Genomic DNA, 25,577 nt, shown 5'->3' with positions numbered 1-25,577 from the left:
TTCGTATTTCGCGAATCGCAGTCCATAACACCTAACTGTAGAGTTCTTGACAGCTTATTGAGGTTTAAGTAGGTCTTGTTTTGTGCAATACTAGCAAAGGGATTTCTTCTTGAGCCTGAGACTGAAGGGGCATGGAAATTCCCATCTAGTCCAACATTCTTGTTTTCTGTGTTGGCTCTTGTTTTCTTCTGCCCCTTCTTCTGATGTAAATAACAAAAGCTGTCCTAATGTCATCCAAGAAATGCGAAGTTTCCAAATTTGGGTATTTTAGACATAGAAAGTTGATTGTTTTCGAAATACAGAGCAATCCATTGCTTTCTTGGAGTATCCGATGAGCCTAGTTCTAGTACCATGCGAGACACCCGACTCAACTCTGGGCCTCTGGCATGAAACCATTCTTCCTTCAGGCAAGGCTTACCGGGGTTTTTTCCTCTTGTTTTTATCACCTCCATAATACTATCCTTATTTTCTTCTTCCCCTTGTTGCAGTTGGAATAACTATATTGTTCCTAACCTCATATTTCACGTACATTCCTAACAATCGCATCTTTTCACAAATAAACGCATCCCTTCACATAGAGTCACAGCTTGTGTGAAAAGGTCTCACAACCTTTCACAAAAAACCTCTTTCAATACTTTTTCAAAAGACCCAGACCAAAACCCATTAATTATTTTGAAAATTTCCAACAATCCATAGTACCCATGAAGTCTCACAAAACTGGAGGAAAATGTCTTCCAAATTACCATATGCTTATGGGGAGGTTCGTAATGATCTTTCAATTTTTTCTTTTCTTTTGTTTTACATCATAGTACCATTGTTCTTCATCAGTCGACCATTTACTTGCGCAAAGGAAGAATAGTAGATGAATGCTTGTCTGGATACATAAATTGGATGTATTGATCACTAATGCTATGCTACTACCCTTTAGCATTTTTACTGCTTTGACGGATTTCTAGACCTAAAATTACGGGTTATCCAAAAAGTAGGACCGAGACCGATGTAGCATAATATCCGATAAGACCGGAGTTGAATTTATAGAGACGGTGATGTGTGCTGAACCAAAAACTCGGGTTACTACTATTTAAACTGGGTTTTAGGCGGTCACCCCTTGTTGTTCGATGAAAAGATTAACTAAACCTAGGAAATTATTTGGTTTTTCATTAAATAATTAAAAAGGAGGTACGGACGTAAGGTTTACAGCACTCGCAACCAGTCCTAGACTTATCTGTTTCATTTGGTGTTCTTAAAAACGTTTGACTTTAGAGAGAAAAAGCTACTTTGAAATATGTGAACCTTTATGGTCGCCGTTCACCCATACGCAATGGAGGACAAGTTTTGGTCTCCCATTCCCCGCCACTCATGGGCTCCGGCAGTACCCGGATTCGTCTAACGAAAGTTCTTTACTAACCTAAAATTGCATTTTCATTATTATTCCGAAACAGGAACAAAACGTGTCTGGTCTGACCACGGTGTGCTAATTACCCCGTGGCCGTACCTATACGACTACCCCTCCATTGACAAAGGACTTGCCAATGAAAGGGTAGAAACAACTAAAAACATAATTAATTATTATTATTGTGATTATGAAATATCAGTATTAGTACGCGTCAAAAAGGTGTTTACAACAAAAGTAAGCCAAATGCGTTCTGTTCTCAGCCTTTAAGGGAATTGCACTAATATCAACCTTAGATTTAAGTTTGGTGCGAGAAACAGTCAAATAGTTTGTGAATTAATTCCTACAGCCAAATCTCAATTTTTACTTATTATAATGGAAATTATTTAATAGACTAAAAATATATAAACAAAATTGAAACAAGGAATTTTGAAAACTACAAATTCATTACAAGCGGAACACAAGCGGATTACAAGGATGAAGCCGTGAAAGAGAAATATGATGGTAAAGGAAATTATTCCATAGGGAAGTAGGTTGCGCAAATTGGCTGGAAAATGAATAAGGAAAGACAGAAAGAGAGAGAGAACGGAGAAAAAGAGAGAGAAGGATTTTTATTCTATTGCTTTCTTTTGGCTGCTACCAAGCCTCTGACTAACTTTTTCCTCTCGGCTGGATGCCCATATATATATATACAATACAAAGCTGAGTCGGCTGCGAGGGGCGGCTGAGAGAATAAACGATTCAGTGTGATGTGCACATGGCATTGTGACAAATACATGAACGGTTGAGATCAATGCCAGACATGATCGAACGGTACAGGAGTCAACACATGGCATGGGAGTTAAAATCCTTCAATTGTTATGCTGATATTTTCAGAGGCATTAACACCACTGGGGTCCTTGGCATCCAATCCATTTTCCAACACTTGTTTTCCGTAGGTGCAACAGTAAAGTGTCCCACGGGCCCATGCCTCAATGCAATGTAATTGCACATATGGTGTTCTGCGATGCTGATTTTGAACTGTACTCCGATCGGGATTTTATGATGACGGTATTGGCCTCATCTCTTGCGCTCGCGAGTGGTCAAGTCAAATTGGATATCAAAAAACACACTTTATGTTAAATTATCTGAAAACAATAAATACATATCTTATGTTCAATATCATCTTAAAACATAAATAATAAATATACTAATATGATAAATGAGAGATTAAGTATAAGAATATACAATATTGTGTACTTATAATCTACATATCCATTTTGAATTTTCTAATTTGCGTGCCTAGGACCTAAAACAATTATCTCCGAGCAGAACAATTATCTCAATAACAACAAATAGACTTCAATATATGGTCCTCTATCGAGAGCTAAATTGGCTAGTGTTGGGTGCAAAGAAAATAAACTGTTGGTGGGAGAGGTATATATATCAACTACAGATGAACGCATATATTATTGCTCACTTATAGAAAATGTATTACAATCTTTTACTCACAATGATATCACAAATTAAGCTCAATAATAGGGGAAGGAGTCAACAGATTTTGGCTGGCTTTCAATAAAAGTTGAAGAGTCTGATAGAGTGCAAAAAAAAGTTTTATTTTTCCAATTATAAAGTGATATAATGAAGAATACGTACCTTTGAAAATAAACTTTTAAGGACCTACCAGAGATGCTCTTAATAAACTTTGCATCTTTACCTGCGTTGCAAGACATGATCAGGCCAAAAGTCCACTGATTTGAAGGGGCCCTGCAGGCCTAAACTAGATTTCACAATACAACATACTAGAACAAACCCCGTGCTATGCACGGGCAGTTGCGGATTCCTTATATTACTTTGGTTTTATTCAAATTCAAGAACGTTGTAACGATATGATCAGTAAGAAATAAAAAAAGCAATTGTATTGGCCAATCAATTAGTAAAGCAGCACTTGTGGCATCCACAAGGCCTCCTCACGAAATGTCATTCCGTTATAGTACTATATAGTATAGATTTGAAGTGAACCCCACGTAGGCATAGCATTACCTAATCGAAGATAATGCCACTGTGACTGATAAAATGTGAAACAAATCCAACTTTAATGTGTCGAGCTTTGTTTGTTTAAAGTAGTAGTTCTGGACTGGCCTTTACTGCACTTGTAGGCCGAAGACCAATCCTGAAAATGGGCCACAAGATTCACAAGAAGGGTTTCCCGTTACCTGGAAATAATTATATATATAAGGATCCATTCTGTTATTATTCTCACCTACGCAGCAGCTCAATATCACCGATTTTGAAAACAAATGCTCTCAAGTGAGATCACCTTATTGTCTAAATGGTGACGCAACGGAATTCACAATAAACCTAGTTAGCATAATAATTCAAACAAGATAGGTACTCGAATTCACGAGTTATTCTTGAGCACAAGAAGAGAAATATTACTGATAAAAACCGAGGCAAAACATTAATAGGTTGCATCCCTTTTTATAAGGTGCATCCTGAAACCCTAGAAAATAAAGACGAAAAATAAATAATCCCAAAAATTGGGGAAAATATCAAAATTGCAAATGGGAAAGAAAAACAAGACTTCACCAAAAAGAACCGACTAATAAGAAATTACGGTGTAATAGTTATTAACGTTTCAAAACTTTCGTAAGATGGCAAAAAAGGTAAATTGAAGGCCTAAACGAAAGAATTATGCCGAAAATACCATCGCATGACTTAGGATTGTGAGTATTGATCACAATGTGAAAATAAGTCAGTCCACTAAGTTTGAGCCCATTCTGTTGATGTCAAATTCAAGGAACACCGGCTGGGTTCCGTCATTGAAGATTATTGATAAGGGATGGCAACTAGGTTGTGACGCAAGATGCATAAAGTTGAAGGGTGAGTTATATATGATAATTGGGTTTTGTTGTTCTCAATCCCGTTGGAGAGATTTGGCTTCCATGTGAAAAACCGATCACATCATGTGATCGATTTATCCATCCTATTGATCGTAGTTTTATCCGACACAAAGATGATTTAGTGGAGATCTCTTTCAAATACAACAATAGAACTTCCTTGGTCGATCTTCGCCTCATGGAGAAACGTGATATATATACTTATGCCAAACCAGTTTAGCTTCTGTTTCTACTCTTGAATTGAAGTTTAAGTATTAATGCAAGTTTTGATCTTCGGGTAGGTTCAATTGAATTTAATAATTAACAAAAAAGAATGGGAAAGACTACAATACACACAATTTATTTGGGTGTGTGTCATATGCACCCCCACAATATTATGAATTGTAAAGAAAATGTTATGAATCGCATTGCTAAAAAGTTACGAATCGTATAAAGGTTACGAGATACACTAAAATATAATGAATCATAATGAAAATGTTACGAATCATACCACTGAAAGGTTAGGAATTCTAGAATGAAAGTTACGAAATACATTAAAATGTTATGAACAAACCATAAAATAAATACGTATGGTACATCCTTTTAAAGGGTATGTATTGTAGACTCTCCCAAAAAGAATAATTTTCAAAATAAAAGAGTCGTCGTTTTGATTTTGTAAATTTCCTTGTCCTTAGAATGCTTGTATTTTTCTATGTGAGCTTTGTCCCACATTAATTAGTTGAGAGATGTTAGAGTGGTATATATTAGGAAACATTCCTAATATGATTAAATAATGATTTAGTGTGGTGCAGCTCTAAGGTGCTTTGCACCATACCGGCGGAGGCTTATACACTAGCACGCGCGTGGCTTGGGCCACACTTTAGCGGCGCACTTTACACTTAGCACATCAACGCTAGGCACCTTATAGGCGCCATTTCTTATTGCGAGTTGACAATAAGGTGGCATTGACATGGATGCCGCGTGTGACACATGACAGGTGAGTCACACGGAGCGGTTCCGATCGAGTGCAACTCGAGCCTACAAGTGTGCTGGTTCGTGGAGGTGCGATCGCAGCGGTCGACCATGAATGGGCACGATCCAATGGATTAGATCAAATCCGATTGGGTGCGAATAAAACAGTACACCAGCTCTGTATGACTGGGTGTGACTGGTCGATCAAGATCATAGGATATGATCCAACAGTCAGGCTAGATCGGGTTCGTACCCATTCACAATGGGTGCGTAGTAGCCTATAAATAGACCAATACTTGACATAATCCAGTAGCACATATATGCCTAGCATTCATTCTGCATTCTGTTTTACTGCAAAAAATAGATTTCAGTGATTCTCAGTTCTTGTATTTATCCAGCAGGTATTCTGTCCGTTTCGTTAGTGCAAACGCAAACGGAAGAACTTTGAGTTCGGATTTTGATTTATCTTGAAGGCAGATTTGCTGTAACCCTTTCAATACCATCTAGTGGAGGCAAATACTATCTTTAAAAAAGCGACATAGTCGTGACTCGAGGCGTATTACAGCATTTGTAGAGGTTTCGCCACCAGTTCAGTAATTGAAGCAACCGTATTTCCAACAATTATAAGTGTGGGTTATAACTTGGTTGGTGCTTCCTTTCTCAAATTTTGTGAATCGTAGTATTGTGTATAATTAATTGGATAATGCTTAATTTTGATGTGGTGGCTAGGAGCCCGTGAAGTTGGCAACTCTCTTCATTGTCTTAAAGGGGTTTGAATTTTCTTTGGCAAACTCTCTTCATTGTCTTAAAGGGGTTTGAATTTTCTGTGAGGTGATAAATCCGTTGACAAATTATAGTATAAAAGAGGCTTCTTGAAGAAGTGTATCTTTTGTTAATGAAGCTCTTGTTTTTATATGTTAAAAAAAAATAAAAAACTTCATGCAAAACTTGTGCGCATTTATATTTATCCCCAATACAATATGTAACGATCCTGATTTTTGGTAAATAAAAATTTCGTTAAATATTTAAATTTTATTTTAATTATTTGGATTTGCTACTAAAAATTTCTTTTAAATTTTTATAATTCGTCATAATTAGATTTGAGACTTATAAAATTATATCTTTCTCGCCGAGCAATCTAGTCATTTTCTAAAAACAAGTATGCTTATAAAAGCACTTGTATATTTTCCTAACGAGTTAGATAAAATTTTTAAATTATATTTCTTGGCTAGAAATCCTACTTGGCAAGTAGAGTTAGTTTCCAACCGATTAGTTGGAGGAACCGGACCACCGATTCACCTAGTTACGTTACCCTAACCCTAATTGGACCTTTTAGACCATCTTTGAGCTTTATGAACCCCTCCAAACCCTATAGGACCATTAGACCATAGGAGTAATCATTATACCCCATGACAAGTCATTTCAAACCCTAATTATGACCAATATTCCTTTACCCCTTGGTCCATAATTGTTAGGGGAATTTTTGTCCCTTGGTTAATAGACCTTTGACTTGCCAATAAGCATGACAAGACAAGTCATACAAAGAATCCCATCATTTTGCTTCCAAAGGAAGCAAGACTAGCCTTGCCATGCATGCACACCTATGTTCTAGCCTTAAGCCTAACTATCTTAGATTTTACTTTCCTAGATGAATATATACATGTACTTATATATATACCTATATATGTCTATACATAGAACAAGAGAGAGAGAGAGAGAGGGCCGGATGGAGAGAGAGGGAGAGAGAGGCCGAATGGGAGAGGGAGGTGGAGTGTGTGATTGTGTTTTGTACACTCTCACAAGTAACCTTAGCCCATAAGCCTATAAACCACTTTCCAACCCATTTCTAGTCTTCCAAAGTATAATGATTTTGTGCTTTCTTGCAAGAAACCTCCCCATAGATTTGACAAGCCAAAAACCCTTCATGATTGTCTAGGATTTGGCTTAAAGAAGAAATGACAAGTGAAGGAAGGCTAGGATTTGATTTGAGACTTGAAATGACCACTCAATGAAGCAAAATCCATGGGAGAAAGGAGAGAGGGGGGGGCCGGCCATAGAGGAGGGAGGAGGAGCTCAAGTGTTGGCTATAAATAGCACCCCATGCCTTCCATTCAACTCACACCTTCACTCATTTGCTCTCACTTCTCTGTAGAAACCATTTTCATTTTCAGACAGCCTACTGCCCTTCACGAATCTCCATTTTTCTCCTGCTTAAAGTAGTTTTTAGAACCAACTCCCTTCGGGAAAGTTGTAAAGCACTTCGAAACCTTCAAGTTAGACCCAAGAACCATCCCAATCGGTGAAGAAATGACAAAGATATTGGCATCCGAAGTTTAGTAAAAATCTCGGATTTCCATTTCCAGACAGCATACTGTCTCTTCCTTTATCATCATTTTTCTCCTACCTAAATTAGTTTCTAGGATCAACTTCCTTCACGAAAGTCGTAGAGCACTTCGAGAGCTTCAATCTCGACCCAAGAACGATCATATTCGGCCAAATATTGACCGAGTTACTGCCATCCAAAGTTTGGTCCAGATTTGCGAGTTTCACCGCCCGTAGAAAACTTCCAACTAGCTTATTCGGCCTCGACTAGTTTCGAATTAAGGTAGATAAATCTCTACTCATTCTCCCTAGTATATCTTTAGTTATTTTTGTTTATGATAAGGCAAGTTAAAGTATTAGAAATAATTAGCAAGCTCGTTTTACAAAATCTTAAAATGACATTACGATCATGTAAATTTTCTCTACTCACTTCCCTAAGTATAAGTAGAGTCCCTCGTCCACTAACTCAATGTATAGCATAGAACTGTATGTTAAAAAATATATAAGGTTATCTGTTGTCTGCTAAAGTTATCTGTCATAAGTATATAAGGTTATCTGTTGCCTGAAATGTTAGAATTTCATGAAATACTTGAATGGAGTTTTCTTTAAAAAGATGAAAAGGAAGGGGAATATGTTGAATTAATCAACTTGTTACTCGAAATAAACATATGTTGCTTAGAATTTCTCAAAAGAAAGAAAGAATGGTTTTCGAAAGATAGAATTTGACACTTGAATAGAAGTATTCGTATTTTGATCTTTAAGATGGTTTTGAGCATGAGTAACAATATAGAATTGGATGATCTTGTTAGATTACAATGAATGATTTATGGTTGCGTATGTAAAAAGTCCTACCGCGGAGTCTATCCATGAGAACGAGACACGAAAATCGAGAAAATAGAAACATGACACCTAAGGTGTGGTTAACAAGAAAAATGTATTCCGAGGTTGGAAATATTTTGAAACTACATAATGACCGGTTTTGGGTGGCATTATGTGAGTTGTGTGCGTGTGCAAAAGTAAGATTTGTGAAAAACCCAATGAGAACCCGGAGCGGCGGAATCATTGTGGGGATACTCGGGAACCCGGAGCAGCGGAACCGAGGGTTTTGAATTGTGTGTATTCCCATGGGAACCCGGAGCGGCGGAACCATGGTGAGGTATGGCTTGGTCATCCGTGGTACGGAGCCAATGCAATCGTGTGCCAATGGAAACCCGGTGCGGCAGAACCATTGTGAGGATACTCGGGAACCCGGAACGGCGGAACCGAGGTTGGGTGTGTTAAACAAATGATTTTTGAAAGATGGATTGGTATGTGAAAATGTTGACACGGTCTGCGATGAGTCGCATAGAAGAAACTCAGAAATTCTTGGACACCAATGATAGTTATATAGCGATTGCGGATGTGTTATTGATATTGTCTTTTGTAGCTGTGTATACACGTATCATGTGGAAATCGATATTTTATTATGACCTGTTGTTTGTAAGTTATGGGTTAGTGGGTATGGGATTGTTCTATTGAGCGTTGTAGCTCACGGTGTTTCCTTTTGGTGACCCTGACATATTATATCGGTGGCGACGCTGGTATAATGTGTCAGACCTTGTAGATTATCAAGATAAACAGTACACCTTAGAGGCTTTTGGAGCTGAGGAGCTGGCTAGGATGGAGAAGCAGGTGGAGCTGTAGTTAGGGACCTTAGTTTCCCTCCCTTGTGTAATAAAAGTACTCTTGTGAGAGTTATAATGTAATAAAGAGCTAGACTCTATTTAGATTTTAAATGAAATTGCCTTCTTTAACGTACCCAAAATTGGGGGCGTTACACAATGTGTATATTACTAATATACTGGAGATCTCTAAAGGCTACTCAGGCCTTATTCTGCTAAGTTTTTTTTTTCTTTTTGAGAGTTGTCATTATTTTAAAAAAATTACGTTTATTAGTTTTGTGCTAAATTTTTCTGGATTGTTGATTCGTCTGAACAAAAGGAATTAAAAAAGAAAAAAAAATAGTTTTGGGGCTTTATGTCATGCCCCAAATCCGGGAGTATGACCGGCCGTGTACCATAAAGTAATTATGGGACACGAAGCCTAATTAAAAATATTTTTAGTAGCTTGAAACAAATAAAGAAATACTAGATATTTTATTACAATAAAATGCGTGATTCCAAACCAATATTTTTCTTAAGCAAATGACACAATAACTCATATCTTTCAATCTCCAACTCCATAATGAATTGCCAATTAATAAAAGTGCGGAAGCTAATAAATAAAAGTACGGAAACTTTTTGACATTAGAAAAGAAATAAAAATTTAGACGTCCTAGAGGTCCAATCACAAGGTCCCGACAACGCCGCAGAGTCCACTATAATGCTCCATGAACTAACCTGAAAAATAATATGGAATAAATCCGTCAGTTGACGAGCTCAGTGAGTAGTTAAACATGCTAGGGTAAAGAATACAACGCGGCATACTTTTAAACAAAAGATGCTATATATGGGTTCCAAGAAATGGTTTCAAACAACAAGGGTCGATGGTTCAACAATTCTTATCAAGGAACTAAATAACGAACGACAAAGTCAATGGCTCACAAAAGGTATCGACGAGATGAATCATTTTTTGACGATTTATCACAAAAACAATCTGGATAACAATAAAATGCCTTTTATACCAATAGGTCTGCTCAATAATATCAGAACGATGAACCACAATAAACGGAAATCCAAACCAAAGTGGGAACCAAAATCACTAATTGCCAAATGCCAAATATTTTCTCAGGGCTTCGCCCGTTGGATCCAACACCGTACTTAGAGTCACCACAGGATGGCGCCTGGGACCTTTTCCCTAAGCCGATCCGGTATAGGATCACAGGGTATTTCACAAGTCTTTTCCCTATCCGTTGAGCACTAGAGTCACAGGGTATTTCACAAGTCTTTTCCCTAGCGGCCAAAGTCACCACGATATCTCACGGGTCTTTTCCTTGGACTTTAATAAATATCAACACAGTCTATGGTCCCAAACACAAATAGAACAACGGCGAGCCGGAGGCACCTGCACCAGGATTATGCTCTGTGCCGTTGCAGAGTCACAATAATATTATGGAGCAACAAGTAAAATATGGGCAATCCAACAATCCTATTAATTTTTATCAATGAACCTTGTATGCCAAAGGGTACGTCAATTGCCAATAATATGAGAGCAACGAATAAGAATGATTTTCATCGAATCACAACCAATAACGAACTGTAAAGAATCGATAGGCTCAAGAGAATTCTAAAAGAAGGGATCACATGCTTAACCACTTACCTCGATCGAACGGTAGATCGCCAAAATGCAATGCCCAAGTGCTCTATTAGGCTGAATAAAAAGAATTGCATGTACCGAAATCAATTTAAGGCATGAAAGCTACTAATATAAACTCTCCTAATCTATATTCCATGAACAGACTTATGCGCTAATCTCAACCCAAGAATTTTGATTACCTAATTTTATTAAAATAACCCCAAACTCCATTCACATGCACACCATGACACAACCGTACCCACCAATACCCACAGCTACAAAAAGCCACCACACACGCACACAACTCTCTCTCTCTCTCTCCTACAAATAAGAACCCAACCAATCTTACATATGCAAGAATTCCATTAACTATTTTGATCTATAAAGGAAAAGAACAAAAAGGTTGAAGAACCTACCTCACAAAACTAATAAGAGGAGTCGTATGCAACTGCCCAATGTCTCCCACCGCCGCTGCTCTCTCTCTCTCTCGATCTCCTCACTCTCTCACAGCCCTCTCTAAGAAAAATAATACTCTTTAACCCTAGTCCTTCAATATTTATAAAAGCATAAGGGGCCCTCTCCTCAATAATCAAATACGTACACTCTCACTAACTAGCCTGGCCTGAGTTTAAAAGTTAAATCCAACCCAAGTAAAGCTAACCGCCCTAAAAATATAACATGCACACATACACACACACAAAAAAAATATAAGTTATTCAAGATTAGAAGAATTTTTGAAATAAATGCAGTTTATAATAATCAATATTTTTTTTATTAGAAAGAAGTTTGAAAAAAAAAATGAAAGAACTAATTATTTGCGTCAAAAATATTATTATTACATATTTTTTTACTGAAAAAGTGAGACGTCACACTTTATCTTAGATATTTCTAAAAGTATTTGGGTAAAAGTGAAAATATTTAGATTTTTCGATTTCTTTTATCGAGATGAATTAATAATACACAAAAGTTTTGTGTGAAACTAACAAACATGTATTTTCTTTTTAATTAAGAATACAAAACGCACAAAAAGCTTAGCAGAAAAAGGCATTATTTGGTTAATTTTGATGCCAAAACTAATTACCAATTGATATTTAGCAAACAGGTTTGCTTGGCCAAATCATCAATATACTTGGAGCAATAGATCTTTAAATTGTTCTTGGGCTATATGGTAATGCAGTAAAGACTAGATATTAATTTTGTTTGACATTGTTGTGTCATAATTTCTAATGTTATTTGTGATCATTTTGATCATGTCCACCCAAAAAAACAGTTTTAAGATTCGAATATCATCAAAGTAAAATTCTTTACGATTACTTCTTGAGCAAAGCACGTGCAAGTTTACTAGTATGTATCCATAAATAAGGAAGTCACATTTTTTTTTTTTTTGGCAATTAATTTTTTGTTTTTGTTTTTGGTAATTGAAGTCGCATTTTATTGCCTAACGTGTTGGCTTAGATTAGCCTTAACCTTGGTTTTGGGATTTCGGGGAAGAACACGTTGAAACTGGAAACAGGGGAATGGGAACACTGGCTCTATTTGAAATGAGTTTTTGTTTATTTATTAAAAAATAAAAATAAAAAACATGTTTGGTGACCATAATAGTTTTTGTTTATTTGTTTTTTGGACTGCCGAAAGTGTTTTCAAAATAAATGAAAACGTAATTTTTGTTTTTCTAGAATTTTCGTAAACTAGTGAAATTGATTATGTATTTCGCAAACAAAAACAGTAACACAAATATGTTTATGATGCCTGTTTCAAAAACTATCGGAAACAAAAACTACTGGAAACAAAAATAAACAAGGCATTACTTACTTTTAACATAATTAAGGTGCCTATCACCGATGTGTCAACAAATTAATACACAAATTAAAACATCAATGTGGATTAAGTGCATTTGCTGATATTCATGATAATTATCCTCGTTAATTAAAGGAAACTCTGGATAAACGTAACAATCTGTATGCCAAAAGCGATGAAGGCCACGCAGAAAGCTATGAAACTCCATGGAGAAGACAAGTATGTTCTTCGAATGTGTGCCAAATTCTTCGGCCAACGACGCTTACTATGCGCCGTGGCTTTGCTGCACATGTCGGCGAAGAAGAACTCCTCTAGAGCAACTCCCTTGCACAGGTTGTTGAATAGGTTGGTGGCGTCCGCTCTAGAACCCAAATGGTTACGCATGACCCCGGCCCTTTCGAGCAACTGGATGTCTCTCCCGGAGTTCACGAGCATGTCCATGAGGACCGCGTAGGACGTGAAGTGCTGCGAAACCTTAGGGCAGCACTGTTCGAAGGCGATGAGGTTTCTGAGGAATAGCTCCGTGTTGTCGTATATCTCTAGCACAGGGATTTTGAAACGTGCCGTCTGACACCATCGGAACGGGCCTTTGGGTTCGCTGAACTCGGCCTTGAATAGATCTTTTCCTGGAACGGGTTCGAACTTGACTGATGCATAGTCGAGCTCTGATGCACAAGGCATGATTTCGATGTGTCCTTTCTCTCTTGTTTGTTCTGTTTGTGGAACGCAATACTCGTGTAGTTTATGGAGAATATGATAGTACCTTTGCGCGTTACTAGTTAGAACTCCATCTTCTTCGGAACTTTTCATTTGGTCGTCGAGAGAAATCCGAAGGACGGTGCTGTCACCAGGCGAACCACGACTAGCTGGAGCCGTCGTGCCACCACTGCTTGTGGAATTTTCTTCTGGACTCACTATGTTGCCAAAGTAGTGAAAGACGTAGTCGTTGAGGGAAAACTTACGGGTACGATTATTCTGGATCCGATCGACAGTGAGTCGGAACAATTTTTCGAGCACAAAGAAAGGGATCTGATTCTCCAGGAGTAGCAAGTCATGTTGGACGGTGTTGGCAGCCCAAATAGGGTCGGTATTTTTTTGCCCGCTGCTGATTTTGATTTCACTCTCAAGTCGCAGTACTTCTGTCTCAAGTTGCAATGCCAGAGGGCTCTGCATTCTGGTCATTCCCGAGGCCTAAGGCAAAAAGTTTATGTGAGACGACACTTCGCTTAATTAAAATTATAAGTTTCGTTCAAAATTATTAATGTCTTGTTCTCTTTGCTTTTCAAAATGCATTTTTTTAAAAATTCTCCTTAGATATCCCCTAGATTTTCCCTACTTTTAATATTTCTCTCTCTTTATCTCTATCCACTTATTACCCCTACTATTTTTTAAAAAAAATTTCAAATCCAAATCTAAACATAGCATAATGCGTTCGATTGGGCTTCTAAAAGTCAAAATTACATTATACTATTTGAGTTTTTGATTATAGACTAAATAACTATTGTGTGATTTCACATTTCTAGTCTTATTAGCAACCCTTTTAATGGATAATCAAAAGATGCAGAGATAAGTATTGATTATTCAATTTTGATTGTGCCATTGGAGATGTACAGCTAGAGCATTAGAAAAAAATGAAGAGTCCTAAGAGAGCACCTAATTAATTGCATCCACAAACACTCATTGAGAATGTAATGTGACAAAAGGGGAGTGAACCTAGTTTTTTTAAGCCAGTATTTGTTATTGTAGAGCGTGCATGAATGATTTCTACATTGAATTTGTTATAGAGTGCTGCTATATACACTGATCGGCCGGCTAGGGAAATCGTACTGATGGTTGCGCCGGGCCGTCTCCGGCTACCGGACGACAGATCCGAGCCGTCCAAAAATTCTATAAAAAAAAATAAAGGGACCCAACGCAAGAATCAACGGCATCCAAGGTGTGTAGGGTGCTTGATCCAAGCACCTTTTTTTCGTATATATACACCCCTTCTTTCGTGTATATATATATACACGAAAAATGGGTACTCGGATCAAACACCCTACACACCCTCAGATGCCGTTAATTCTTGCGTTGGGTCTCTCGGTTTTTTTTTATAGAATTTTTGGACGGCTCGGATCGGCCATCCGGTGGCCGGAGATGGCCCGGCGCGGCCGTCTATACGATTTTCCTCCCGGCCGGTCGGTACCTATATCTTTTTCGTTTTTTATAATGTACTCCCTCTGCTTCAAAATATTTTTCCGCTATAGAAGGAAAACTAAAAAATACTCCCTCCGTCCCTTTTTAAGTGTCCTGCTTCGTAACTCCAACTTATTAAAAAGACATCATCATTACACCTTTCACATCAACTTTTTCCTCCACTTTCCCTACTTACCCTTCATTATTACACTTTTACTCAATAACTTTTCAAAATAAAATCTACTTTTAGGGACAAAATAGACAATACACCAACTTTTACCCCCCTAACTTTACAAAATGGACACTTATTAAGGGACAGCCCAAAATAGAATACTGGACACAAAAAAAGGGACGGAGGGAGTAACACATTATTTTCAAGAAAAAGTTCAATTTATTTTCATAAATTAAAAGAGCTCATATATCTAGAACAATGTTGAATTCTTCCAAAAAAAATTGTGTATTTTTTAAGTCATCTGCGGACTTTGGGAAGGAGGGAGTAGTGTAGAAGGTTTTGAAGTGTAGAGAAAAAGTACAGTATAAAAGAATTAAAAAAAATCTCTTTTCCCTTCTGGTTCTTTGCGGCATGGCATATGATTGTCGGAGTTCTCTTTGCTCTGTTTTGATGCCTCATGAATCTTTTTAATCTTTGTAATTTGTTTTCAAAGATTAATAAATTTTCTTTGTTGTTAAAAAAATAAAAAAGACTTACTCTTCTTGTTGTCTCCATGTTGGCTAATTCGTTGCTATTGTCTAATTGCATATACCTGTAAAAGGGGTGTCGAAAGATCTGATGATGTAGATGCTCCATTACGCTTTCCTTCTTGTCCTTCTTCTTTGGGTATGTTCTTTGCTTCTTTGGGTATGTATTTTGATTCGTCGAAGGATCCGTAGAGAAGTTCAAGGATGAAGCAACCATCGACCAGCATCATTTCCAACATATGGTCGTCACTCAGATCTAATTCTACTGCGTAGCATTTCCTGGCCTTGTCTACGCAGTCCCTCATTTCCTTCACACATTCTTGTAACACCGTGGACTTATACGACTCATCTTCTGATTCATCCGGCATTCCTGTAGTCAGTCGACAAAGTAGGGAATTTGTGAGGCTCTTTTTGATGTCTCGCGCAGGTGTTTGGAGGTGTTTGTCATTTTGGTGGAGAGGGCCAATAGCGATGAGTCGAGGGATGTAGGCACTTTCCTTTAGCTTAAGAAGCTCATCGGGCACCCTGAAAATGCAAGCCGAAGAGAGTAAGAATTCGGCTTTCTTGGCACCTTCACAGATATTGTTTCCGATGGTCGATGTAAGGCTCTGAAGAGCCTTCTCATAATCATTCTCCCCTTGACTCATTTCAGCTAAGTGGAATTGCATTTTATCAATGAAATCAAGAAGCAGTTGTGTTATACTTGTTGATAGTGTATTGGGTGAAAAAGGTTTTGGCCTTTGCCAAGAAAAATTCTATTTCACCCCCTCACTTTTGAAATTATTTGTTCACACGCCCCTTTCCCTTCTCATTACCCAAACTTAAAACATCACGTTACTCGTTTTTCCATTATTGCCTGCAGGTGTTTTTGGGTTTTGTCCCATTGGGTGTTTTTTATTTCGCCCAACCTTTGGTTGGATACTTGGATTCCCCTCACCCCCCCCCTCTGGATGTATCCTTCATCAAAATTTCCTCAATAAATTTGTTACCACTTCAAAAAAAAAAAAAAAATGGTTTGCCCATTATTGCTCAATACCCACACCACCACCTTCTTCCTAACATTTTGAAATTTGAACCCCTCAAAATTGGTACTTTGTTTAGAGGGTGTTTGGAACCCTACTTATTGCATTTTCACTAGTGCATTTTCAAATTTTGAGTTTTCGGAAAGGGCCAACTAAAACACATTTTTCAGAATGATTTCTCCAAATTGTGGTTTAGAGAAGAGAAGTGAGAGAAAGAGGGTAGGAGGAGTTTTTTGACTTCTCATTTTATTATTATTTTTTCATTTTGGTTAACAAAAAGACTTACAGAATACATTCTACACATATTTCTCAAACACTAATCATGTTGCAAAATACGTTCTGTACATATCATTCAAACACTCTACCAGATTAAAAATACATTCTAACCATAATTCAAAAAGTCAAAAAATCAAAAAGTTGAAAATGAAAACTCAAAAAATTGACTCCAAACACCAAAACTAATAATAAATTCATATTTGAGTACTCTTCAAAAGAAAGTTGATGACAATTTTTGTTGTAGTGGAGCCAGATTGCAAAATTTAAATGGTTGAGTTGTTGTGACGGCCAAATTTTGATGAAAATGGGTGATACATAGCCACTGTATTACCCATTATAGATAGACATGAAATATGTACCCTAAACGTCATGTTCAGAAGCTAACGGATTTCAGCACCCATACATAAGGTCGCTGTTTCGCTGCACCAAATGTTTTCTTCTTCTTTTTTTTTTTTGGTCAAACGGAAATAATCCAAAAGTTTTCTTTGTCACCTCTTGGTGAGGTCAGAAACGAGGAAACCAACATCGAGATCCCAAACAAATGACGGGCTATAATAATTTTTGTTTGTCTTTAATTTGTCATGCGAAACACACAAGTGAAACCCACCTCGGGAGTCTCATACAAATGACTCCAGCTTTTCAATTTGTGTATAATAGTATTTTTTTGAAGATCCCTGTAAATATTAACTCAGGCAGGCATGAGCTCAGTAAGAGCTTAATCAATTCCTTCAATTTTTGGCCTCAGTGAATTTAGGGACTAAAAATTAAACTAATTGATCAAGCGTGTCCTAAATAATACCTAACTCATGAGCTAACTATTGTAAGCACCCTTAAAAAATATTTCAAACAAATTGAATGGCTCCAATTATTTTTGTGTAATATATCCTCAAGTGGGTCGCACAATCCAGTATACATTTGGTGTATCCATAGTGTTTTTTCCCCTTTGATATAGATATTGCGGAGTGATAAACGTGTTTAAACCTTTCAGGGTAAAAATGTGTGGTTAGAAAAACAGGAGATAAGATCATACAAAAGACAACAATGGTCCCGAAATATATGTGAATTAGAAATTATTGAAACCAAACAACCAAAACTTGTTCATTGCCAACATTTTATTGCCGTCTATTAGAGGCCTCTTATCATTCCGGAGGCATCTATGTGTTAACAACAACGATTTTGTCTTTATTTATTCCCTTTTACTTACCCATTGTAGCTTATTGGGCTCCATGAGAGACAAGACAATTAACCAACAAAATTGTAATAGAAAAGCTACTTATTTTATTTTGAGGAAGAACAGTGGTAATATTGAAGTAAAAAAAAGACAAAAAGTGGTATTTTTATGCATTCCTACATTTAGTTCTATTTTTTTTATTGGTTAAAAAATGAGTTTTCATACCGTTAAAGATAATGATATAAAAAAGAAACCGTACAGTAACATACCAGGGAGCGTCATACAAAGACGACAAGCTCAACCTATCTCTACAATTTACTTCACATTTAGTTCTATTTAGGAACTAGCTAGCTTGAAAATTTTTATTTGTTTTGTATTTGTCCATGGGGTAATAATTGATCTAGCATGGTAATTAAGTTACAAATGGTCCCCTTAATTCAATTTTTGATGCCTGCCCCTTCGGTATGTACTGGGGAGTACTGATTCACGTGGATAAACGAAAGACAAACGAAGTTGTCATAGCTGGTTTCCAAATGACAAAGTCAATTAATGTGATGGCCTGTTAGATCTTTCAGGGAAAATTTGTGGTTAGAAAAAAAGGGTAAAACCATAAAATTGAAGGGGACCTTTAATTCATTGCCTTCAAAGTAATTCATTAAACAACTGACATACATGGCCACTAAAGCTAGCCCAGAAAACAAAATTAAACAAGGCATTACTTACTTTTAACATAATTAACGTGCCTACCATCAATGTGAACAAATACACAAAAACATCAGCGTGAAGTACTGCATTTGCTGATCATATTCATGATTATCCTCGTTAATTAAAGGAAACTCTGGACAAACGTAACAATCTGTATGCCAAAAGCGATGAAGGCCACAACGAAAGCTATGAAAGTCCATGGAGAAGCAAAGAAAGTTCTTCGAATGTATGCCAAGTTCTTCGGCCAACGACCCTTACTATACGCCGTGGCTTTGTTGCACATGGCGGCGAAAAAGAACTCCCCTAGACCAACTTCCTTGCATAGGTTGTTGAACAGTTTGGTGGCGTCCGCTCTGGCGCCCAAATAGTTAAAAATGACTTCGGCCTGTTCGAGCACCTGGACGTCGTTCTCAGAGTTAATTAACATGTCCATGAGGTATGCATAGGACGTGAAGTACTGCAGCGAAACCCCAGGGCAACACTGTTCAAAGGCGATGAGGTTTCTGAGGAATAGCTCCGTTTCGTCGTATATCTCTAGCATAGGGATTTTGAAACGGGCCATGTGACACCACCAGAATGGGCCTTTAGGATCAATGAAATCGACCTTGAATAGATCTTTTCTAACGGGTTCAAACTTGACTGCTGCATAGTCGAGCTCTGATGCACAAGGCATGATCATTTCGAAACGTCCTTCCTCGCCAGGTTTTTTCTCTTTTGTTTGATGTTGTGGAAGGTAATCCTCATGCGGTTTATTGAGTTCTTTTTGTGGAAGGTAATACTCATGTAGTTTATGGAGAATATGATAGTAGTACCTTTGCGCATGACTAGTTTGAACTCCGTCTTCTTCGGAACTTTTCATTTGGTCGTCGAGAGAAATCCTTAGGACAGTGCTGTCACCAGGCGAACCACGACTAGTTGGTGCCGTCGTGCCACCACTGCTTGTGGAATCTTCTTCTTGACTCATCATGCTGCCAAAGTAGTGAACGACATAATGGTCGAGCGAAAACTTGAGAGGACGACTATTTTGGATCCGATCCACAGTGAGTCGGAACAATTTCTCAAGCACAAAAAAAGGAATTTGGTTCTCCAAGAGTACCAAGTCGTGTTTGACGGTGGTGGCAGTCAAGTTGCAATGCCAAATAGGGTCAATATTTTTTTCCCCGCAGCTGGTTTTGATTTCACTCTCTCCTACCAGAGGGCTCCGCATTATGGCCGTTCCATGCATTCTTCTATGCATTCTGGTCATTCCTTTCATTCCGGTCGATACAATATTGGAGGCCTAAGGCAAAAAGTTTATGTGAGAGCTCAATTAACACTATAAGTTTCGTTCAAAATTATTAATAATGCTTTCGATCGGGCTTCTGAAACTCAAAATTACTGATTAAATTTGTATTTCCAAGTTTACCTGACAAATTAAAATTTGTATTTCTCAATAGCAGAAGCACATATCAAACTAGTACAACATTCGTCCCATACTTTTAGTCCATCTTTTCATGTTAAGGCTTCATTCTTGCAAACTTTTTACTCCATCTTTTTCGTTTTGTGTGTTTTCTTCTTCTTTTTTTTAAAATTTTTGTTAGATTTGCATGGTATTTTTTTTGGCTTAATCACCCATCTTGAAAATGCGCGAAAAATTGTAGGGGACATTCAAATTGGAACGGATGAAGTAAGAAAATAGTTACCAAAAGGAAGAGAAAGGTCACTGAAGACGAAAAAAAATCCCAAACAACTGTCTTTTTCATCTAAATTATTGCCGTCTTCAAAATCGGTTCACATTTTTTATAGTTTTTTAATTCCTCTCGTTGAGACTAGTGATTAATTTTAAAAGTTATGACAAAAAGTTGTTAGAAATTAAAAACATACTCCATAAATTTACACGAACGGAGCCTTAAGATGTCTGTAAAATCTTTGTAATTTGTCAAAAGGGCATAAGATTCATAGGTGGTTACGAACACGTTGAAAGGTGGAGGCTACTTTGGTACTTTTTTTTGCTCGGCAAACGAAACTTTTTATAGAAACTCGAAAGGGTACATCGAGGGTAAAACAAGACAAACGAAAACAGTGACTAGCCCATCCAACAAAAAGTTAGACAGCCACTACACCTCAACAAAAACTACAATTTGAGCTTACGAATACCGTCAAGAAACAATTTAAACTTCTCCACCGAATAAATCTTGATTCCGAACTTGGTCTTCATCCACATTGCGACTCTAGTTTTCACCAATTCTCCTACTACCTCGACACTCAAATTTGCATTGTTAAAGACGAAGTCATTCCGGGCTAGCCACAAAGACCACAAAGTGGCATAGAAAGACACTTCCCATATATTTTTCTCCAGATTCCTAAACCCGCTGTCAAACCACCATATAGCTAAATTTGCCAACGAATTAGGACAAACCCACGAAACATGCCACCAATCCAAAATTAGAGACCAAATATTCCAAGAGAATATACAGTGCAAGAAAAGATAATCAGGAGTTTCGAGATGCAAGGAACACAAAGGGCAGGAAACTGTTTGGCCCTCTTGAATGATATTCCTACTGAAGAGCTCTGATCGTGTTGGGGCCCTATCCTGAATCGCCAGCCACGAAAAAATTTCCACCTTAGGAGGGCAAAGATTTTTCCACAGTGAGCCCAAAAGTTGGTTCCGAGAATGACCAATCTCTTCCCATTGGTGGTAAACTGACTTGGAAGAAAAGCGATTATCGGTAGTCCAATTCCATTGAAGCACATCCCTCTTGGTCTGATCAAGTGTTACCAAAGCCAGTCTTAGATGTAATTCCTCAGATAGGTTAGTCTCCCACACATTCAACCACCTCTTTCTAAATTGTAGCTTCCATTGCATATTCCCTGACCTTTCCTTCACTGAGCTCACCGTGTCCTCTCTTTGGTTAGAGATTAGAAATAGTCTAGGGAAAGCTTCTTTGAGTGTCCTGTCCCCCAGCTACTTTGGTACTTTAGTAATAAGAGGCAATAGCATTTTAGTTTGACTTAAAAGTGCATTAAATGGTTATCTCTTTAAAACGTACGTAAGAATTTTGAAATGAAACTAAAATTGTGGGCCGAATGGAGTTTTGTTTTCACAATGGGAAAATGTTACTCCCTCTGTCCCTTTTTAAGTGTCATGCTTCGTAACTCCAATTTATTAAAAAAAACATCTCATTACATCTTTCACGTCAACTTTTTCCTTCACTTTTCCTACTTATCCATCATCATTACACTTCTACTCACTAACTTTTCAAAATGAAATATACTTTTAGTGATAAAATAGACAATACACCAACTTTTACCTCTTAACTTTACAAAATGGACAGTTATTAAGGGACAATCCAAAATGGAATACTGGAGACTAAATAAGGGACGGAGGGAGTAGATTTTTACATCTTATGTTTCCTCAATTTCTAATGTTGACCATCATCATATTCTTTAGAATAAGCTAGCTTAGTAGTTAAATTTTATGTATTAAATAAATCTAAAGGTTTAGAATGGTCCATTGAATTCGACTACAAGAGATCCTGGGATTGGCCATTTTTGAGAAGATTCAAATCAATTCCTCTCTTTCTCTCTCTCATGTTTATTCAAAATCAGATTCCAAAACTTCTCTCTCATTCTTTAAATACATTTGCAGGGAAGTAACATTAACTAAAAATGGAGTGGCAAAATCATTTTTTCCTTTTTTTTAAGCTAGTGAGTCTGTATAAAATGAGTTCGGCTCCTCTCCAATCCTCTAATAATTAGAGGATCCTTCAATTCAATCCAACGGCTGAAAATCAATTCTTTATAATGTCATCCTTATCCCGCTAACATCCAATAATCTCTCTCGATCTCTCTCTACCCTCACAACCCATGACCACCCAACTCACCTCTTCTTCGGCGGTCCTTTCTCTCTTTTCCAATATTCTCTCTCCCCTCCCAAAAAATATTCTCCACAAAATTGTACATACCCATTTCGAGCACTGGCGAAGATCATGTTTGTACTTAGTTAAAATTGGACTTTCGACAACAGTTTTTTCAAATTAAATTTAACCCACTTGTATTTGAATGGCAAACCATGCAATCAGATTGCAAATTACGTTATTATTATGAAAAATTGAAGTATCAGATGATAATGGTCATTGCTCCTAACCTTCAATGGCAGATTAAAAAATCAAATGTTGTGAACCCATTTTTTTTTTAATTAATTCACCTTCTACCAGTTATTTTGCTGAACAGTGGTTTTGTTGGACAGTTTTTGGAACAAAAAAAAAGAAGGAAGGTAAGGATTTTGGCATGGTCATGGAGAGAGATTCGGGCTATGATGAATTGAAGAGAGATTGATTTTCAATTGAAGCTTTGGATTGTGAAGACCGTGAACACAGAGAGAGAGAGAGAGAGAGAGAGAGAGAGAGAGAGAGAGAGAGAGAGAGAGAGAGAGATTATTGGGTGTTAGCGGGATAAGGAAGATATTATGAAGAACTGATTTTCAACCGTTGAATTTGAATGGAAGGATCCTCCAATTATTGGAGAATTGGAGAGGAGCCAAACTCGTATAAAATTAGAGTGAAAGGAATCTTGTTATCTAATTGAGAGTGAGCTATGAGATAGATAAATAGGAAAGTTTTGACTGTGTGAGGAATTTATCGCTACAAACGGAAGGATAGACTAAGCCGGATCTTTTCCTCTCTGTCTAACAAATTCATGAGATTAGCCTTCCAATTTATTGGCACATTTAGTGTTGGCACCCTTCAATTTACGTTAGGCAAAAAGGAATGTTGGTCTTTGATATAAAAAGAGAAGGTTTGTGCTCTCAAAAGGTGTGAAGATATTGAGAAAAAGGAAAACAAGTGGGTTGCTCATTTTTGTTGATCATACAGCCGTGTGAATTATGTGAAGGAAAAATAACCATTGTTGAGACGCCACTTTTGGAGGAGAGATTGGAAGTGGTTCGGTGCTTTGAGTTTTGGAGTACAATGAGATCTTCAATCACTGATATGCAATGACAACTTCAAGAATTTTACAAATCTTTGATTCAACTATCTAAATTATCTTCCGGTGAATTTCTGGAAGTATTTCGGAAGGCTTGTGTATTCAAGGCAGCGGCAGTTAAGTACTAGGTGTTGTAAACGAGTGATTTAGCAAGTAGATCTTAAGGAAATTGTAAGGATTCAAATCGTAGGTAAGATTACTTGTAACTACACATTTAGTATAGTGTTTTGAATACTTCCCATTGTTTTTACCTATTTAGGGTTTTCCACGTATAGTTTAGTGTTCATTATTTGTTTACTTTCCGTTTGTGAGATTGATTTACTTTTCAGTTGGTGAGCTGATTAATTGAAGAGATAAAACATAGCAAATCTATATACCTTGGCGAGCTAGGATTTTTCAGTAATCCCTAGGTTTAATTAGGGGAGAAAATATTAAGAATATTGTAGCTATCAAGTCTTAGACTATGGATTCATAAAGGTGAAGTTAATTTTTTTTTAAATATAAAGCTTTTGGGGTGATTCACCTTCTAACATTTAGAAATAACTAATTCACCTCTTTGTGGTTTAGGACTAAAGTGCCAAGCTAACACTATTAACAGAATAATGACCTTAATACCCTATGTCTTTTTCGGAGAGAATATGAATAGGAGTAGATCAAACACCTTCAAAGGCAAAAGCCGAAAACACAAAATGTCAAAATGAGGTGCAAAAATTAATTATTCTGATTCTACAGCAACACAAATGGACATAATTAGAAAATTAGGGGAAAGGGGAGTGACCAAATCTGATCTTCCCTTCAAAAAAGGAAAAAAAACAGCGATCGGGATTTAAAAAAGGAGTATATACAGTTGTGCCAAAATTTTCCTTGTTCATTGAAACTCAAATTCGATTTCTTCTAATCGAAAACAATATCATCGTCCTCCCTCAATCATTCTGATGTATACTGACGCTGCCACCATCACCAGCGTCCGCTGTCAGAGGATCTTCATCTCCTCCTCAGATCCGACGATTCGATCTCTGGGAGGTTCGTTTTTGTGTGTGTGTGTGAGAGAAAGAAGTGGGAGGGGGGCTGCTAGATATTGAAAGATGGAAATGATGGCTTGACTTTAATTTGGACAAATATTTAACAGTTGCACTTTACTTTAATATTATAAGGAGGTGATTTGGCTATTATTAAAACACCGGAGGATCATCTGTCAAATGGCCAAATCTTAGTAATCCATACTTTGCCCAAAAAATTAACAGAAAAAGAAGAAGACAAAAGTCTTGTTGAAGGTACCTGTAAAAGGGGTGTCGAAAGATCTGATGATGTAGATGCTCCATTACGCTTTCCTTCTTGTCCTTCTTCTTTGGGTATGTTCTTTGCTTCTTTGGGTTTTGATTCGTCGAAGGATCTGTAGAGAAGTTCAAGGATGAAGCAACCATCGACCAACATCATTTCCAACATATGGTCGTCGCTCACATCTAATTCTTCCGCGTAGCATTTCTTGGCCTTGTCTATGCAGTCCTTCATTTCCTTCACGCATTCCTGTAACACCGTGGAGTACTCATACTTCTTTTCTGATCCCTCCATCTTTACTGCAGTCAGTCGAGAAAGTAGGTTATACGTGTAGCTCTTTTTAACCCCTTGGAAAGGTGTTTTGAGATGTTTGTCTTTTTGGTGAAGAGGGCCAATAGCGATGAGGCGAGGGGTGTAGGCATTTTGCTTCAGCTTACGAAGCTCTTTGGGCACCCTGTAAATGCAAGCTGAAGAGAATAAGGAATCGGTTTTGTTGACACCTTCACTGATGTGGGTTCTGATGGTCGATGTAAGGCCCTGGAGAGCCTTCTCATTCTCCCCTTGTCTCATTTCAGTTAAGTGGAATTGCATTTTACCAATGAAATCAAGAGAAGCAGTTGTGTTATACTTGGTGGTAGTGTTTTGGATGAAAATGGTTTTGGGTTTGAACT

General features: G+C 37.4%; 2 protein-coding genes across 2 annotated transcripts; both read right to left on the bottom strand.

The window, feature by feature from the left end:
- Positions 1-12,599: 12,599 nt before the first annotated feature.
- LOC131327912 (uncharacterized) lies at positions 12,600-25,577 on the bottom strand. Its single transcript, XM_058361033.1, has 6 exons — positions 24,820-25,577; positions 20,900-21,406; positions 18,796-19,942; positions 18,631-18,701; positions 15,555-16,244; positions 12,600-13,806 (listed from the first exon to the last, which is right to left on the bottom strand). The coding sequence occupies exons 1-6, from the start codon at positions 25,495-25,497 to the stop codon at positions 12,745-12,747; spliced, it is 4,155 nt and encodes a 1,384-aa protein (XP_058217016.1). The 5' UTR covers positions 25,498-25,577; the 3' UTR covers positions 12,600-12,744.
- LOC131327012 (putative UPF0481 protein At3g02645) lies at positions 18,680-19,905 on the bottom strand. The gene has a single exon (XM_058359956.1). The coding sequence runs from the start codon at positions 19,898-19,900 to the stop codon at positions 18,785-18,787; it is 1,116 nt and encodes a 371-aa protein (XP_058215939.1). The 5' UTR covers positions 19,901-19,905; the 3' UTR covers positions 18,680-18,784.

Source organism: Rhododendron vialii, chromosome 5a (genome assembly GCF_030253575.1).
Source record: "Rhododendron vialii isolate Sample 1 chromosome 5a, ASM3025357v1".
NCBI lineage: Eukaryota > Viridiplantae > Streptophyta > Magnoliopsida > Ericales > Ericaceae > Rhododendron > Rhododendron vialii.
This window is presented reverse-complemented; position numbering and strand designations above follow the sequence as displayed.

Coding starts and splice junctions, on each gene's coding strand:
- LOC131327012 (XM_058359956.1), bottom strand. CDS start 19,900: ATGCATAGAAGAATGCATGGAACGGCCATAATGCGGAGCCCTCTGGTA.
- LOC131327912 (XM_058361033.1), bottom strand. CDS start 25,497: ATGCAATTCCACTTAACTGAAATGAGACAAGGGGAGAATGAGAAGGCT. Junction 18,702..18,795: donor GATTGTTACGTTTGTCCAGA/GTTTCCTTTAAT, acceptor CATTGATGGTAG/GCACGTTAATTATGTTAAAA. Junction 16,245..18,630: donor GGGCTAGCTTTAGTGGCCAT/GTATGTCAGTTG, acceptor GGGGTGAAATAG/AATTTTTCTTGGCAAAGGCC.